The sequence below is a fragment of the Anser anser genome (assembly GCF_964211835.1).
Source record: "Anser anser genome assembly, contig: HAP1_SCAFFOLD_32, whole genome shotgun sequence".
NCBI classification, from domain to species: Eukaryota; Metazoa; Chordata; class Aves; order Anseriformes; family Anatidae; genus Anser; species Anser anser.
In genome coordinates, this window is record NW_028154148.1 from 3567425 (window position 1) to 3584657 (window position 17233).

The 17233-nt window shown below is 51.8% G+C and overlaps 1 protein-coding gene and 1 pseudogene across 2 annotated transcripts; one reads left to right on the forward strand and one right to left on the reverse strand.

Annotated features, from left to right (window-relative positions):
- Window positions 1-3670: 3670 nt before the first annotated feature.
- LOC310890622 (olfactory receptor 14C36-like) lies at window positions 3671-9134 on the reverse strand (annotated as a pseudogene). Its single transcript has one exon. The product of its transcript is annotated as an olfactory receptor 14C36-like (transcript).
- A 1715-nt stretch (window positions 9135-10849) lies between these two features.
- Window positions 10850-16464, forward strand: LOC310890663 (olfactory receptor 14C36-like). The gene has a single exon (XM_083852975.1). The coding sequence runs from the start codon at window positions 13707-13709 to the stop codon at window positions 14421-14423; it is 717 nt and encodes a 238-aa protein (XP_083709101.1). The 5' UTR covers window positions 10850-13706; the 3' UTR covers window positions 14424-16464.
- The last annotated feature ends 769 nt before the right edge of the window (window positions 16465-17233 follow it).

A 17233-nucleotide genomic window follows, 5' to 3' on the forward strand; every position in this document is an offset into this window, starting at 1 on the left:
AGAAAAAGACCTGAGCATCACACCCCTGATAGGAGAGGGCCCTGGTGTCCCAGATGGCATTGGCCATGGCTTTGGGCAGAGTGGTGGAGATGCAGCCCAGGTCGAGGAGGGCGAGGTTGAGGAGGAAGAAGTCCATGGGGGTGTGGAGGCGGTGGTCGCAGGCTACGGCGGTGAGGATAAGGCCGTTGCCCAGGAGGGCAGCCAGGTAGATGCCCAGGAAGAGCCCGAAGTGCAAGAGCTGCAGCTCGCGCGTCTGCGAATGCCAGCAGGAGGAACTCGCTCACAGAGCTGCTGTTGGGCATTTCCTGACTTTGGACACAGCTGTCTGTTGAAGAGGATAAGGCAGAAAAAAGTTAAAACAGACTTCTCTGAGGAAAACCTACTGCAAGCCTCAGAGCACCCCCAGCCCAAGCCTCTCTCTATGCAGGAGAACCTTTCTGCAGCTCTCCTGCTTGAGCTGCGGCTGGTGCTGGCTGAGAGTGGCACTGGGAGCAGGGGCTGCTGTGGGCTCCAGAGGAGTCCTTCCTGCTGTGCAGCAGGAGGGAGGCAGGAACATGGGGGAAACTCAAGTTCAGTCCACTGGTCAGACCAGAAGATTTGCAGTGTTGCTTCAAGGAAAGTATCCAACGATTGTGTAGAACAAGGGACATATATTTGCTTCATTTTCTGGTAGCTACGCCTGTAATGTTTAGGAAGAACCATCTATTCGGTTTTCCCCTGAGAAGAAACTACCAACAGCTGAGAGCAGAGAAGCCCCGGACCAAGTGCAGCTGGACAGGATCCTCACCTGGTCTTGCGTGAGCAGGATCTCAGCTTTTCCCTCTTCACCAGGGCTGCAGAGGCCTCACTCCAGGTGCCCACAGACAGCCATCCAGCAGGACGGACATGGCCTTAGCACGGAGGTGTCTTCTCCTTGGGGCACCTGAATAACACAAGGATGCCATGAGAGAGCTGCATCCTGCTGGAGACCAGCCTGCCGACCAGAAGAACACCCCACAGACAGACATGAATATCTGCAGGCCGGCCTGTTCCACTATCCCATCTGCATCCCCTGCAGTATCTGGAGGAGGATTGGCCACTCCAATCTTGGTTGACCATGGGCAGCTGGGTTATGACACTCCAAGGGGCTTCTGCCAGACTTCCTCACCTCGCAGTGCCATCCAGCAGGACCCCCAAAGCCTACTGCATTGCCCACTGCCCTCCCAGAAACAAGACCCAGTAGGAGACCCTTCCAGGACGTGCAGCTGCATGGCCCTGCAGCCAGAGACGTACCTTGTCAAGGGCTGTGCAGATTTCTCCTGCAGGCAGCTCTCAGCATCCTCCCACTGCCAACTGCCTCCAAGCCCTCTCTCCTGCTCTCCTCTCCCCGTGCCAGCTGCGGTCAGAGCCCCCAGCCCTGCTGCGCTGTGCACAGGAGCTGCTCCTGGGCACAGCTGTCTCTCTGCACCAGGGCCCTCTTGCCACGAGCTCTCTCTGTCCCACGAGCCCGGCCCAGCTCAGCACCAGACGCCCAGCCCAAGGCATTGGAATCCCCCTCGGGGGGCTCTGCTGAGGAGCTCACGAACCTCAGGCACTGAGAGACAATTGAAGACATCTCTCAACAAGTCCAAGTCAGAGGCAAGTTTCCTGCAGTGTCCCCCTGAGGGCCAGCACTGACACAACCTCCCTTGGAGCTCGTTAGAGCAGAGCATTGGAGGCAGTGAGGACAAGGAGACAAAGGCAATGTGAAGGTGACCGTGATGTCCCTTTTGGAAACTGGATGAATTTCATCAAGCACAAGGGTCAGGCCTTGACCCCTGGAACCCTGGAAGAGAGACCTGTTCCTGTCACACCTTGCTCAGGGCTCTTTCTGGGGCAGGAGGAGATGGGGATGTGCATGGGCAAGTGCAGGAGAATGGTACGAGCCCTGCCTGGTTCATGGGTGGGGGCGAGGAGGCAATGAGGCCCTGGTGCTTTACCGATAAGCTGTCTCCTCCTAGGCCTCAGTGGCAGAGACAACAGCCAGAGCCATGGACACAAAGCCCTGGGTCCTGTTGGGACTCTCAGCCTTGTCACAGCCCTTGCTGCTCTCCACACTAGGCTGTCCTAGGGACTTCCAGACCTGTACCTGTTTTCTTGCTGGCTGTAGACCCTTGTCCGTGTGGTATCTCACAGGATCTGAGCTGAGTCTGATAACTCCGATCTTCTTGGTGGCCATGGTCCTCGTAAGGCAGCTCTGTAGGTAGCAGGCCTGGTTCCTGGTGAGCAGCACCACTGCTCGTATGGCATCCCTCGTGGTTCCCAGGCCCTCCTCCTCCTGGGCACTGCTCACTCAGCAGGGTCCCAGACTGCCCTGATGTGTGGGGTTATTGTTCTTCTGGTGCAGGACTGGGCTCTTCTCCTTGTAAATGCCACGATGTTTCCGTAGGCAACATCCTGCAGTTTCTCAAGGTTCTCCCACATGGATGCTGCATTCTGTCAGCTGTTAACATCTGCAGGCAGACAGCTCAACCTTCGTGTGATTGTGCTTTCTCTGACAAGACAGCGGCATGAGGAGCTGCAGGAAGGTCTAGATAATACAGGAGTAACCAGCTGAATGGAATTGCAGCACAGAGTCACAGAAGGGCAGGGGATGGAAGGCTGCCAGGTTCCACCTCCTCTGTGCTTCCTTCTCATGCATGCTGTCAGTTTGTCTGGAGCTGTGTCCGGAATGTTATGGGACTGTGCAGGTCAAAGTTTGAAGGGCCAAAGCGCTGGTAGAGCTCAATCTGTCTATTACTGTCAAAGACAATAAAAACCGTTTATATAAACACTTTAATAAAGGACGATTAAGAAGACTCATCATCCTTTAATGGATGTGGGGGTAAACCTGGTGACAAGAGAAGAGGTAAAGGCTGAGGCACTTAATGTCTTCTTTGCCTCAGGCTTTAGCAGCAAGACCAGTTGTTCCCCTGGACATCCCCTGGCCTCCTCATGGCCAGTGCCACTCTTCCAAGGTGCACTTTGTGGCAGAGAAAGAGCTCTCCTGCTCTTTCCTACGACCAAAGAAAGCTCCATCAGGGTGGAAACCACTCCTGAAGTAGGCATCCCAACCCATCAGGCTCCTTGTGGCCTGTCAGCCAAGCACACAGAAGTCACCTCACCAGCATCTCCCAAGGCCTGGGCCTGCTGCTGGCCTTGCAGCTTCTTGGCTAGACACAGCCAAGCCTTGTGCCTCCTGCTGTCCAGTCCTGGCCTCAAGCAGAAGGGACAGGACAAGCCCTCTGCGGGCCTTCTTTCTGTCTGCGTCCTCCTGGGCATGGAGGCAGAGGGGATCCCACAGGCAGCATGCCAAGCAGGGGCCTTCTGCTGGCCTAGCAGGGCCACTGGCAGATGTCAGCCCCAAAGTGCACATCCCAGGGAGAAGCCAAGGCTGACCTGCCACCTCCAGACACAAGGGACCTCACAGTCCCTTTGCGTGACACGTTCCTGCTGCTGCCCTATCAGCTGCAGAGACAGAAGTGACCTCCCAGTCACTGCCCCAGTCCCATTCCTCCTGCTGGGGCAGGAGATCCTGAGGCAGAGCTGACTTCTCTCTAGCCGCCTCGGTACCTGTTTTTCACTTTCTGTGTTAGAGATGAAGCAAAGTTTTAATGGGAGTGTTTGGTGTTCTGCTTGTGGTGTCAGGTCTGTGGTTAAGGTATGGGCAAGATCTGTGGTTTAGGGGTGTTTTAGGTCTGCCAAGATGTCTAGGGTTAAATAGAACATTTTAATCTTAGTGTTAAGGGAAGGCATTAGGGTTAGCAAGAGAGAAAATGGATTCCTGTCAGAGTGTTGTAGTAGCATTTAGGTTTAGAGATTAAAATTCCTGGTTCAAGTAAGGTAAGGGCCATACATGACTGTTTTAAGTCAGTGTTACCGCAGCATATACATTACATGAACCCTCTTAGCTCTACGAAATCCTCAGTTTCTGCTGTCCAAGCTCTTCTTCCCACCCCAAAATCTCACATCTCTCTTGTCCAGGCTGCTCCTGACGTCGTCATATGTTATTCTGATGACATTCTTGATCCCAGAGTATCTGTCTCACCTCTTTTGGCTACTCTATTCTTGAGAAGGATGTGGCGTTGTACTCAGGAGGGAAAAGGGCACAAAGGTCTTTAGGAGCATCCTGCACAATGTGCCCAGCAGCTCTGCACCTCCACAAAACTGTGCTTCCTACCTACAAGTTTTGTTTTCAGAATGGCTTCTATGGATCCAGGGTTCCATTTTCCAGGCCTTCATGCGTGGTTTTGTTTCGGATGTGCAGGGATGGGATAAGGAAAACCAAGGCATGGATGGAACTGAGCTTATCAAGTGAAGCAAAGAATAACAGGGAGAGATTCTATAGATGCTTTGTTCAGAAAACAAAGGCCAAGGAGAGTGTACCCCCTCTGATGGTTGAGAAGGGTGAACTGGTAATGACAGTCATGGAGAAGGCTGAGGGACTCAGCAACTTCTTCTCCTCAGTCTTCCCTGCCAGTCAGGCTTCCCAAGTATTTCATTTCCCTGAACCCAGAGATGGAGGCTGGCGGTCAAAGTCCCACCCGCTGTAAGTGAAGAGCAGGTTTGGGAACACCTGATGAAACTCAACAAGTACAAGTCTATGAGGCTTGATGACTTGCACCCCAGGTCCTGAAGGAACTGGCTGATGTAGTTGCCAACCCTCTCTCCATCATATTTGAAGAGTCCTGGTAGTCGGGTGAAGTCCCTAGTGACTGGGAAAAGGGAAACATCACTCCCCTTTTGATTAAGGGTAGAAAGGAGGACCCAAGGAGCTACAGAACGGTGAGCCTCACTTCTGTGCCTGGCAAGATCATGGAAAAGATCCTCCTGGAATCAATGTCAGGCACATGCAAGACAAAGAGGTGATCAGAGACAGCCAGCATGGCTTCACCAAAGGGTAAATCGTGCCAGACCAATCTGGTGGCTTTCTACAATGGAGTGACCACATCACATGACAAGGGAAGACCGACCGATGTCATCTACTTGGACTTCTGTAAGACCTTTGACATGGTCCCATATGACATCCTCGTCTCCACATTGGAGGGATACGCATTTGATGTGTGGACCATTGAGTGGATAAGGAGTGGGCTTGAAGGTCACACCCAGAGAGCGATGGTCAACGGCTCTATGTCCAAGTGGAGGCTGGTGATGAGTGGTGTCCCTCAGGGTCTATCCTGGGACCAGTGCTGTTTAATATCTTTATCAATGACAGGGACAGTGGGGTAGAGTGCACCCTCAGCAAGTGTGCAGATGACACCAAGCCGAGTGGTGTAGTTGATGCAACAGAGGAAGGGATGCCATCCAAAGGGTCCTGGACAAGCTTGAAATTTGGGCCCATGTTAACTTAAGGAGGTTCAACAAGTCCAAGTACAAGGTGCTGCACGTGGGCCGGGGAAATCCCAGACATGGGGATAGGCTGGGAGAAGAACTCATTGAGAGTAACCCTGCAGAGAAGGACTTGGGGGTTCTGCTGGATGAATTGCTCAACATGAGCCAGCAGTGAGCGCTTGTAGCCCAGAAGGCCAAGTGCATCCTGGGCTGCATCAAGAGAGGGGTGGGCAGCAGGTGGAGGCAGGTGATTGTCCCCCTCTGCTCTGCACTTGTGAGGCCCCACTTGGAGTCCTGCATCCAGGTCTGGAGCCCCCAGCACAAGAAGGATGTGGGCTGTTAGAGTGGGTCCAAAGGGAGGCCACAAAGATGATCAGAGGGCTGGAGCACCTCTCCTATGAAGAAAGGCTGAGAGAGCTGGGGCTGTTCAGCCTGGAGAAGAGAAGGCTCCGGGGTGATGTCATTGCAGACTTTCAGTCCTTAAAGGGGCCTTATAAAAGGGATGGAGAAGGACTCTTTACTCAGGTAGATAATGATAGGACAAGGGGAAATGGTTTTAAATTAAAAGAAAGGGGAAATTCCTATTAGAGGTTACCAGGAAAGCTTTCACTCAGGATAGTGAGGCACTGGAACAGGTTTTCCACAGAGGTATTGGATGCCCCATCCCTGCAGGTCTTCAAGAGCAAGTTAGATGAAGTCCTAAGCAACCATGATCTCCTGGGAGGTGTCACTGCCTTTGGTAGGGGGGTTGGAACTAGATGATCTTTGAGGTCCTTTCCAGCCCAGGCCATTCTGTGATTCCGCGATTCTATGACTGGTTAAAAATATTTTTAAAACTTGTTATGCAGAAGGATAAGAATAACATTATTTCTATCAATATAAAATTTTGCTGAAATATTAATAAAAATATACTTAAGGAAATCATTCTCTAATTTCCCAAATAACCAGGTAGTCCTGTTAGGATTATTTCTAATATTACATTTTGATAATAAGTATAATGACAAAAATTATATGATAATAATCTCAACAATGAAGTCATTCTTGATGATGAAGAAGCATGTATTTGAAATTTGAAATTTTCCTCACTGCATCTTTGATCTCCTGGTTCCTCATGCTGTAGATGAGGGGGTTCACTGCTGGAGGCACTACTGAGTACAGAAAAGACAGCACCAGGTCCCTGGGTGGGGAAGAGACGATGGAGGAAGGCTTCAGGTAGGCAAACAGGACAGTGCTGACAGTCATAGAGACCACGGCCAGGTGAGGGAGGCATGTGGAAAAGGCTTTGTGCCGGCCATGCTCAGAGGGGATCCTCAGCACTGCCCTGAAGATCTGCACATAGGACAGCACAACAAAAAAAAAAAACAACTGACACCTAAACCGAAGGTGATTGCAGTAAGCCCAACTTCCCTGAGGTAGGCATCTGAGCAGGAGAGCTTGAGGATCTGGGGGATCTCATAGAAGAACTGGTCCACAGCATTGCCTTGGCAGAGGGGCAGGGAAAATGTAGTGGCCGTGTGCAGGACAGCATGGAGAAAGCCACTGCCCCAGGCAGCTGCTGCCATCTGGGCACAAGCTCTGCTGCCCACGAGGCTCCCGTAGTGCAGGGGCTTGCAGATGGCCACGTAGCGGTCGTAGGACATGATAGTAAGAGTATAATATTCTGCTGATATGAAGAAGACAAAGAAAAAGACCTGTGCAGCACACCCTTGATAGGAGATGGCCCTGGTGTCCCAGAGGGCATTGGCCATGGCTTTGGGGAGAGTGGTGGAGATGGATCCCAGGTCGAGGAGGGCGAGGTTGAGGAGGAAGAAGTACATGGGGGTGTGGAGGCGGTGGTCGCAGGCTACGGCGGTGAGGATGAGGCCGTTGCCCAGGAGGGCAGCCAGGTAGATGGCCAGGAAGAGCCCGAAGTGCAGGAGCTGCAGCTCCCGCGTGTCTGCGAATGCCAGCAGGAGGAACTCGCTCACAGAGCTGATGTTGGGCATTTCCTGCTTTTGGGCATGGGGTCCTGCCAAAGGAACAGAAATACAGTAATAATGTAACAGAGTTATCTGAGAAAAACCATTTCAATTTCTTAATTAAGCCCCTCAATACACTTGCCCAGTTGCACACAAACAGTTGGCAGAGCCCTTTCCTACACTGGATTCAGTGGCTCTGTGCTGGCATCTCTTTGACTGCAGGACAATTGCACTAAGGACGTTGTCCTGAGAAGAGCTTGAACGCTGCTGAGGGCAGAGGAATCCAGGCTCCAAGTGCCCATCTCCAGACCCCTCACCCTGTCCCCGTACTCCCCTTCCCCCAGGCACCCTGAGGGCTCACCCCATGGGCACGTGAAACCCCCATCCCCAGGCAGCCTGGGAACAAGAGCAGCAGCAGCACGGCCAGGTGGAGAAGCCAGGAGGAATGGCAGCGTGCTGCTGCCAGGGGAGGCAAGGCCAGGGAGGGACAGACGGACACTCAGCACACCCTCCTGTGCTGCAGCTCTGCCTGCAGAGGAGGCAGCTCCTGCTGGGGACAGCGGGGGCTTGAGGGCAGAGGCTGTGCTGGTGGCAGAGGAGAGCAGGGGGTGTCCCAGGGAAGGCGCCTGCCCTGCAGGGGATGGCAGGGCGGTGCCTGAGCCCTCCCTCGCACAGCATTTCTGGCAGCAGCTCCCTCTCACCGCCTGCCCATGTCCCTGCTGCCTGCCTGTGCTTCTGCTGGGAGCTCCTTCTATGTCCCCACATCTCCCCCCTGTCCATGCTCACAGACTTTCTAATTAATCTCCACCACCTTTTCTCTTTTGATATACACACAGAGATATCATGCCCTTAGTCTGTGGGTGTCCTGGTGTTGGCTAGAATCAAGTTAATTTTCCTCCTAGTAGCTGGTATGATGTTGTGTTTTCCATTTAGCATGAGAAGAATGATTATCACACACTGATGGCTTAGTTGTTGCCCAGCAGTGGAGGGCTGGGGGTGCCTGAGGAGCTGAGGGGGGACAGAAGCAGGACAGCTGACCCCAAGTGGCCAAAGGGATGTTCCATACCGCAGCCGTCATGCTGAACAATCAATATGGGGTGGCTGGCCAGGGTAGGGGGTACCACTGCTGCGGGACAGGCAATCACCATCACGATCATCATCATCATTCTTCGTATTATTTGTCTTCTCTTTCTGTCCTATTAAACTGTCTTTATCTCAACCCATAATTTTTTTTTTTTAATTTATTTTACTTTTTTCCCCTCCTCATTGTCTCCTGCATCCGCTGGGGGTGTAGCAGGGTGTGTGTGTGAGGGAATGGCTGTGTGGTGCTGAGCTGCCTGCCTGGTTAAACCACGCTCTTTTTGGTGCCCGACATGGAGCACAAAGTTTGAGCAAATGACAGATCTCACCACAGTATGTTAAAAGAAAGCCTTAATAGCCATTAGTTGATTTTAATAGTTGCTGATCACAAAGTTGATTTTCTTTCTTTTCTTTTTTTTTTTTTTTTTAATCTCCAGTCTGTTGTGCTCGCTTTCAGAACTTTGTTGTACAGCACATGACTTCCTGTATGTCTCCCCTGTCATGCTGTTTATCTTTTCTGATGGCTGCTTCAAGTTTATTCTTTTGTTGTATCGTGTAACACTGGCTTATGATATGATAAAATTCCTGGTCATGAAACTAATCTGGTACTTGTACTCAGCATTGCCATTACCTCCGTACCTTGGGAGCCATCTCTCAGAAACTATTAAGAATTACACTCTTGACCTTTTCTCCTCAGGAAACCAAGGCATGGGGGAGACAAGGGGAGGACACTTTTCCCCACTGGTTCACTCTCCCTTTCTCCTTCACCTCCCCTTCTCCTCCAGGCTAGTTACACTAGCTCTTCAAAGCTTTGAATATCCTTGGGATGGTCAAACCAGTGTGTTCCTTTTGTTATGTCTCCTGAAAGTGTTTCAGCTTTTGTTTAATGTCAAACAACCACTTAAGCATGCCATCCAGAGATCTGTCCAGAGGCAGGAGAGTGAGGAGTGGCAGGGAGTGTGGGAGGATCCGGGCAGGCACCTAGAGCAGGGGGCACCTCCAGTGCTTTGGAACTTCACCTCTGAGCAAGTGCAGAATCCTAAAAACTGTGAAAACTGTGTGTCATCACCCTGGCAACTGCAAAGAGACACAAATCACTGCAGTGTGCTGGGCCTTGCCCCATGCTTAACAAGCCACAGTCAACACCTCCCCAACCCCTGTGACTTTTCCTGCAGGCACACGCCAGCCCCTGTGGCAGGCCCAGCAGCCACTCCAACCTTTGTGGAGGGCCCAGCAGCCACTCCAAACCCTGCAGCAGGCCCTGCAGGCGCTCCAGTTCCTGAGATGGGCGTAAATTTAAACCGACCCCTGTGACAGGCCCTAGAGACACTCCAAAACCTGCAATAGGCTCTGCAGCCACTCCAACTCCTCTGAAAGGCCCTGCAGCCAGAACAACTCCTGTGATGGGCCCTGCAGCCACTCCAACTCCTCTGAAAGGCCCTGCAGCCAGAACAACTCCTGCAATAGGCCCTGCAGCCACTCCAACTCCTCTGAAAGGCCCTGCAGCCAGAACAACTCCTGTGATGGGCCCTGCAGCCACTCCAGCCCCTGCGGTGGGCCCCATGGCTGGGCCAGAGAACCAACCTCTGCCAGTATCGGTTACCTCTTTATGAAAGAAAAAAACGATGGGTGTGGAAGTCAGTGTTTCTTTAGAAAGTGAAGAAACTCCTACCCAGACAAGAAATAAGGAAGAAGATAAGGCAGGTTTCACCAAAGAAGGGCCACCATGGAAGCAGGATGACAAAAAAGAAGAGATCATCTAAACATCAGAAACCAAGTGATCCCTTTCCCAGGGTAAGCTACGAGATAAGGGAAAAGATTTTAGCCATCATCTTGGTGAGCACATTGTCACCTGGCTGCTCCAGTGCTGGGAGAACAGTGCCAATAGCCTGGAATTAGAGGGCAGGGAAGCCAAGCAGCTGAGATCCCCCCCTAAGGAAGGGGTGAATGACAAAGCCATTGGAAAAGGGCACAAGAAACTAAATCCTGTCAAGCGTCAAGGAAAAGTATCCCTTGAAGGAAGATCTTGTATGTCAACCAGGAAAGTGGACCACCATGCAGAGGGGTATCCAGTACCTGAGAGAATTAGCCATGCTGAATGCCATTTGTAGAAACCTAGAAAATGAACAGCTATCCAAGGTTCCAGATGAAGTCAAGTGCACACGACCCATGTGGCAGAAGTTTGTACAGAGCACACCATCAGCATATGCCAACTCATTGGCATTAATGACTTGGAAAGACCAAGAGGAACCCGCAGTGGATGAACTGGGTAGCCAACTCTGGCAGTGTGAAGGAAGTCTCTCTTCTTCCCTATGAGCCTGTGTCTCGTCTAGAGAGAAACTTTCTCAAGAGGTCCAAGAACTACAAGAGAATACATTTTCCTCTGCACCTGCACGAACCAATAGCTCAGCTATCAGAAGTAAGCATCCCTCTGCTTGAGAAAGGTGATCTACTGGGTGCAGACCAGTTTCCATCCTGTGGTTTTGACTGTGTGACCATGGAAAGGCCATGAGAAAATGGGATGGAAAAATAGACCTCGACCCTAGAGGCAAGGATACGTGAAGGGCAAGGAAAAACATTGGCAAAAAGGGGTTCTTCTGAGAAAATTGCTGTTCCAGTATTTCTGGAATTACAGGGGGATCCCAACAGTTAACTCTATTGGAGGCTGAAGTGAGTCTAATGGGAAAGAGTGGTAAATGCTCTGCATTGAGACTGGCCCAGGAGCTCCCTGCTTCCTTGGCATAGACTACTTCAGGAGAGGGTACTTCAAAGATCCAAAGGTCTAACTTTAGACTGCTGTCTACCTTGCCCAGTCTCTCACAGGACCCTTCTGCTGTGCAGGTGCTGATGGCCAATGGGCAGCAGGTGCCAATCGCTACCACAACAGCGCACCTGAGGCAGTATTGCACTCACAGAGACTCCCTGATTCCCATGCATGAGCTGGTTCATTGACTGCAGAGCCAAGGAGTGATCAGCAACACTTGCTCACCCTTTAGGAGTCCCATATGGACAGTGCAAAATTCTAATGGTGAGTGGAAGAGAACGGTGGGCTTCTGTGCCTGACTGAAGTCACACCACCGCTGAGTGCTGCTGTGCTGGGCATGCTAGAACTTCATTCAGTACGAACTGCAGTCAAAGGCAGCCAAGCGCTATGCCACCATTAATATTGCTAATGCATTTTTCTCCATCCCTTTGGCAGCAGTGTGAAGGCCACACTTTGCTTTCAGTTGGAGGGGTTTCCTGTCCACATGGAATCGACTGCGCCAGGGGTAGAAACACAGCCCTACCATTTACAATGGGCTGATCCAGACTGCCCTGGAACACAGGGAAGCTCCTGAACACCTCCAGTACATTGATGTCATCATCACATGGGGCAACACAGCTCAAGAATTATTTGAGAAAGGGAAGAAAATAGCCTTAATAGCACAAATCACACTTCTAAAACCAGCCTCTCCCCTGTTCAGAGAGGAGCAGTCGGTGATGACTTCGGTCTGCTTCAGACACCACAGCCCAGCAGAGACCCTGCTGCCTTCGGGAGCTGTCAGCCCTGAGGCCTTGGGGACACCTCGAGGGAGCCCAATGACACAGAGCAAGCGATGCCATGGTCGGGTGCTGTGCTGCTGAGCTGGGCCGGGCTCCTGGGCCCAAGGGGAGCTCGTAGCAAGCGGGCAGAGCTGCAGAGAGACAGCTGTGCCCAGGAGCAGCTCCTGTGCACAGCGCAGCAGGGCTGGGGGCTCTGACCGCAGCTGGCACAGGGACAGGAGAGAAGGAGAGAGGGCTTGGAGGCAGTGAGGAGCGCAGCAACAGAGGGCAGCGTGTGGCAGGACAGATCTGCAGGCTCTTGGCACCGTGAGGCTCTGGCAGCAGGGCCATGCAGGTGGGGTTGCCAGAGGGGTCTTCTACAGCTGGCACATCCGATGGCTGATAGCATCTGTCGGGATGGGTCTCTGTTTCTCCAGCGAGGAGTAGAAAATGCTGTAGAGAATGGCATTTATGATTGCATTTTTCAAGAGAAAGACCAAGGCAGTTGATACCTGAGAGGCAAGACTTTGTCTGTAGCCTGTGCTTGAAGAATCCTGCAGTGGAGGGGAGGCAGGTTTCATGGTAATGAGTGGTCAGGATTGTATTGGAGATTAAGACCCGTGGAGCATTGCAGTGAGGGACCAATATGTCATCAGTGAACTTCATAAAGTCCCTTCCCACACCTCAGCCCACAGACTGCATCAACACTGTCATTGTGGTCCTCTCAGGCTTTATCCTAGCTGATCTTTGGGAGCTACAAACCCTCCAATGCCCAGTGCCATGTCTTTGGGAGGTGTCTGCGGGCTTGAGGTGAGCACAGATCGTTTGCAATGAGCAGGAGCTGCCTCCTCTGCAGGCAGAGCTGCAGCACAGGAGGGTGTGCTGAGTGTCCGTCTGTCCCTCCCTGGCCTTGCCTCCCCTGGCAGCAGCACGCTGCCATTCCTCCTGGCTTCTCCACCTGGCCGTGCTGCTGCTGCTCTTGTTCCCAGGCTGCCTGGGGATGGGGGTTTCACCTGCCCATGGAGTGAGCCCTCAGGGTGCCTGGGGGAAGGGGAGTACGGGGACAGGGTGAGGGGTCTGGAGATGGGCACTTGGAGCCAGGATTCCTCTGCTCTCAGAAGTGGCCTTGTTCTTTTCAGCCAAAGATGTGAGTAGAATTTTCCTGCAGTTCTCACAGGACGGCTGGGAACAGACTTGATGGACAGACTGGCTGTCCTCCTTGAAGGACAATCTGCGCTAAAGCGATGATGATCCTGATTTCTCTGATGATGATCCACAAGGATTCACTTCTTCAGTTCCAGCAGAAATACCAGGATTTCTGGCTTAGAATATGTTCTGAGGAGTGGTGGGGCAGCTAGAACATTTATTTATATGTTCATATTTATATTTATATTTTATATTTATATTTATATTTTATATGTTCGTATTAATAAATAAATAAACAAATTAATTAATTAATTAATAAGCCACCAGAGCTCTGCTCTGCAGTTTGGTGAACTAGGAGCAAAACTGGGGAAAAAAACTCATTTGATATCAGAAGGGAAGTGAATCTGACATTCCCTCATGTTCCTCTTCACCTCTTGCTGTAGGAGAGGACTGACTCCTGCATTATCCATAGCAGAGCCCCCAGTTCTGACAGACACCCCCAGGCAGAATGAATCAGGATGCATGAAATGAATCTGCCAAATGTCTGCCAGAAAGTGGACAATTTATCTGGTGATTTTAAAGGAGAACAGGAATTAGTTTTCTTCTGATAAATTTCTTGCTCTTTATTGCCCTCATGCTCTTTTTTTGCAGGACCACCTCCCAGAAAAGCAGATGCCCAACAGAAGCTGCATCAGTGAGTTCCTCCTGCTGGCATTCGCAGACACACGGGAGCTGCAGCTCCTGCACTTCGCGCTCTTCCTGGGCATCTACCTGGCTGCCCTCCTGGGCAACGGCCTCATCCTCACCGCCATAGCCTGCGACCACCGCCTCCACACCCCCATGTACTTCTTCCTCCTCAACCTCGCCCTCCTCGACCTGGGCTGCATCTCCACCACTCTGCCCAAAGCCATGGCCAATGCCCTCTGGGATACCAGGGCCATCTCCTATCAGGGATGTGCTGCCCAGGTCTTTCTATTTGTCTTCTTGATTGCGTCAGAATTTTATGTTCTCGCGGTCATGTCCTATGACCGCTACGTTGCCATCTGCAAGCCCCTGCACTACGGGAGCCTCGTGGGCAGCAGAGCTTGTGCCCAGATGGCAGCAGCTGCCTGGGGCAGTGGCTTTCTCCATGCTGTCCTGCACACGGCCACTACCTTTTCCCTGCCCCTCTGCCAAGGCAATGCTGTGGACCAGTTCTTCTGTGAAATCCCCCAGATCCTCAAGCTCTCCTGCTCAGATGCCTACCTCAGGGAAGTTGGGGCACTTGTGTTTAGTGTTTCTTTAGTCTTTGGTTGCTTTGTTTTCATTGTGCTGTCCTATGTGCAGATTTTCAGGGCAGTGCTGAGGATCCCCTCTGAGCAGGGCCGGCACAAAGCCTTTTCCACGTGACTCCCTCACCTGGTCTCCCACGTGGTCTCCCTCTTTCTCTGGACTGCTATGGTTGCCTACCTGAAGCCCCCCTCCATCTCTTCCCCGTCCCTGGACCTGGTGCTAGCAGTTCTGTACTCGGTGGTGCCTCCAGCAGTGAACCCCCTCATCTACAGCATGAGGAAGCAGGAGCTCAAGTATACGTTGTGGAAATTGATGACTAGATGAGTTTTGGAAACAATGAATGTCCATTCTACCTCTACAGATGACTAATAATGTCAATGACTACAAGAACGACTAACATTATATATGTAATTATATTTGTGTGTGTTTGTTTATTTATGAGTGTTTTCATTACAGGACATTCTTTGGTTTAATACGGTTAAAGTTGCCCATTAAAATGATATCACAGAATCACAGAATCATCTAGGTTGGAAGAGACCTCCAAGATCATCTAGTCCAACCTCTGTCCTAACACTAACAAGTCCTCCACTAAACCATATCACTAAGTTCGACATCTAAACGTCTTTTAAACACCTCCAGGGATGGTGACTCCACCACCTCCCTGGGCAGCCCTTTCCAATGCCTAACAACCCTTTCAGTAAAGAAGTTCTTCCTAACATCCAACATAAACCTCCCCTGGTGCAACTTTAGCCCATTCCCCCTCGTCCTGTCACCAGGCACGTGGGAGAACAGACCAACCCCTACCTCGATACAGCCTCCTTTAAGGTACCTATAGAGAGCGATGAGGTCTATCCTGAGCCTCCTTTTCTCCAGGCTAAACAATCCCAGCTCCCTCAACCGCTCCTTGTAAGACTTGTTCTCTAGACCCCGCACCAGCTTCGTTGCCCTTCTCTGGACTCTCTCGAGCACGTCCATGTCCTTCTTGTAGCGAGGGGCCCAAAACTGAACACAGTACTCGAGGTGCGGCCTCGCCAGAGCCGAGTACAGGGGCACAATCACTTCCCTAGACCTGCTGGCCACGCTGCTTCTTATACAAGCCCGGATGCTGTTGGCCTTCTTGGACACCTGGGCACACTGCTGGCTCATATTCAGCTGCCTATCAACCAGTACTCCCATGTCCTTCTCAGCCAGGCAGCTTTCCAACCACTCATCTCCCAGCCTGTAGCTCTGCTTGGGGTTGTTTCGCCCCAGGTGCAGGACCCGGCACTTGGCCATGTTGAACTTCGTACAGTTGACCTCAGTCCATCGGTCCAGCCTATCCAGATCCTCCTGCAGAGACTTCCTACCCTCGAGCAGATGGACACATATACCTAACTTGGTGTCATCTGCAAACTTACTGAGGGTTCACTCAATCCCCTCATCCAGATCATCGATAAAGATATTAAAGAGGACTGGCCCCAGTACTGAGCCCTGGGGGACTTCACTAGTAACCGGCCTTGAACTTGATTTAGCTCCATTCACCACAACTCTTAGCACCCGGCTATCCAGCCAGTTTTTATCCCAACAACAGATGAATATGATTCATGTCATTTCTTCTAGAGGATGTACCTTTCGAGTATAGCTCAGAGATTCTGTATATCAGGAGCCAGGCCCTCTGTGAATTGAAATAAAAGAAAGGAGCCTGCACTGCCTTCCTTGTGTGATGTCCTTCCTGTGAGAGCTGCTCTGGCTCTGCAGGGGCAGTGCCATGTGCAGGGCTGCAGAGGAAAAGAGTCCCATCCCAGCAGCACGGGCAGGGAGCACCAGCGCTTGGGGCATGCCGAGCTGCTCTCTTGCCACTGCCCCCCACTCGTGCTGAGCCCTGCTGGTGGGGTCAGGCCCGGCTGCTCCTGTAGCTTGGTGCCAGTGCTGCTGTGGGGCTGTGCTGGGACTGCAGGCAGGGACAGGCAGTGGGCACGGCAGTGGCACAGCCGGCCTGCGCTGCAGCACTTCCCTCCTAAGGGGGGATCTCCTCCAAGGTGGACTGACCACAGCTCAAGGGCTCAATCTGCTGTGAGCAGGCAGAGGAGAGCTCTGCAGCCCCAGGGCACGCAGCAGCCCCAGCCAAGGAGTCTGGCGAGTGACTTGACTGCAAGGTCCCTCCTGCCCTAGCACCTCCCAGAACTGGGACGGCACTGGCTCCTGTGTGTCAGAGAGGCTGGGAGCCCAGGAGCTGTGCCATGGGCTGGAAGGATCACAACCAGATCTCTTCTACCTGGGCAGATTCTGGGCGAAAAAAGGGGGTGTTTTGTAGGTGTGGTATTACGAGCTCAGTGGTGCCTCAGAAGCTCCAAGTCCAGGAGAAAGCTAATGGCTGTTAAGTGGCCGGTGAGGTGACTTTTTTCTGAAGCAGCTGACAGGTCATCCCTTGACTCCTGGCTGGGATCTGTGCCTTTAGGCTCACATCTGCTGGTCTCCATGATAGGACACTCCTGTTTAGTGTTTATTTATCATTAGTTTGTTTTCTTTTCATTGTGTTGTCCTATGTGCAGATCTTCAGGGCAGTGCTCAGGATGCCCTCTAAGCAGGGCCGGCACAAAGCCTTTTCCACGTGCCTCCCTCACCTGGCTGTGGTCTCCCTGTCTGTCAGCACTGCCACAGTTGCTCACCTAAAACCTCCCTCTATTTCTTCCCCATCCCTGGACCTTATCATGTCATTTCTTTATTCGATGTTGCCTCCAGCACTGAACCCCCTCACCTACAGCATGCGGAACAAAGAGCTCAGGCATGCTGTGTGGAAACTGATGACTGGATGTGTTCCAAAGGCAAGAAGTTTCCAGTCTCCTTCTGCATATGACTCATAATGTCATTAGTTACAGGAAAAACTATTTTTTTTTTGTATCTTTATTACAGGCTTTTCATATCTTTAATTATGATATTGTTGCCCA

Coding starts and splice junctions, on each gene's coding strand:
- LOC310890663 (XM_083852975.1), top strand. CDS start 13,707: ATGCCCAACAGAAGCTGCATCAGTGAGTTCCTCCTGCTGGCATTCGCA.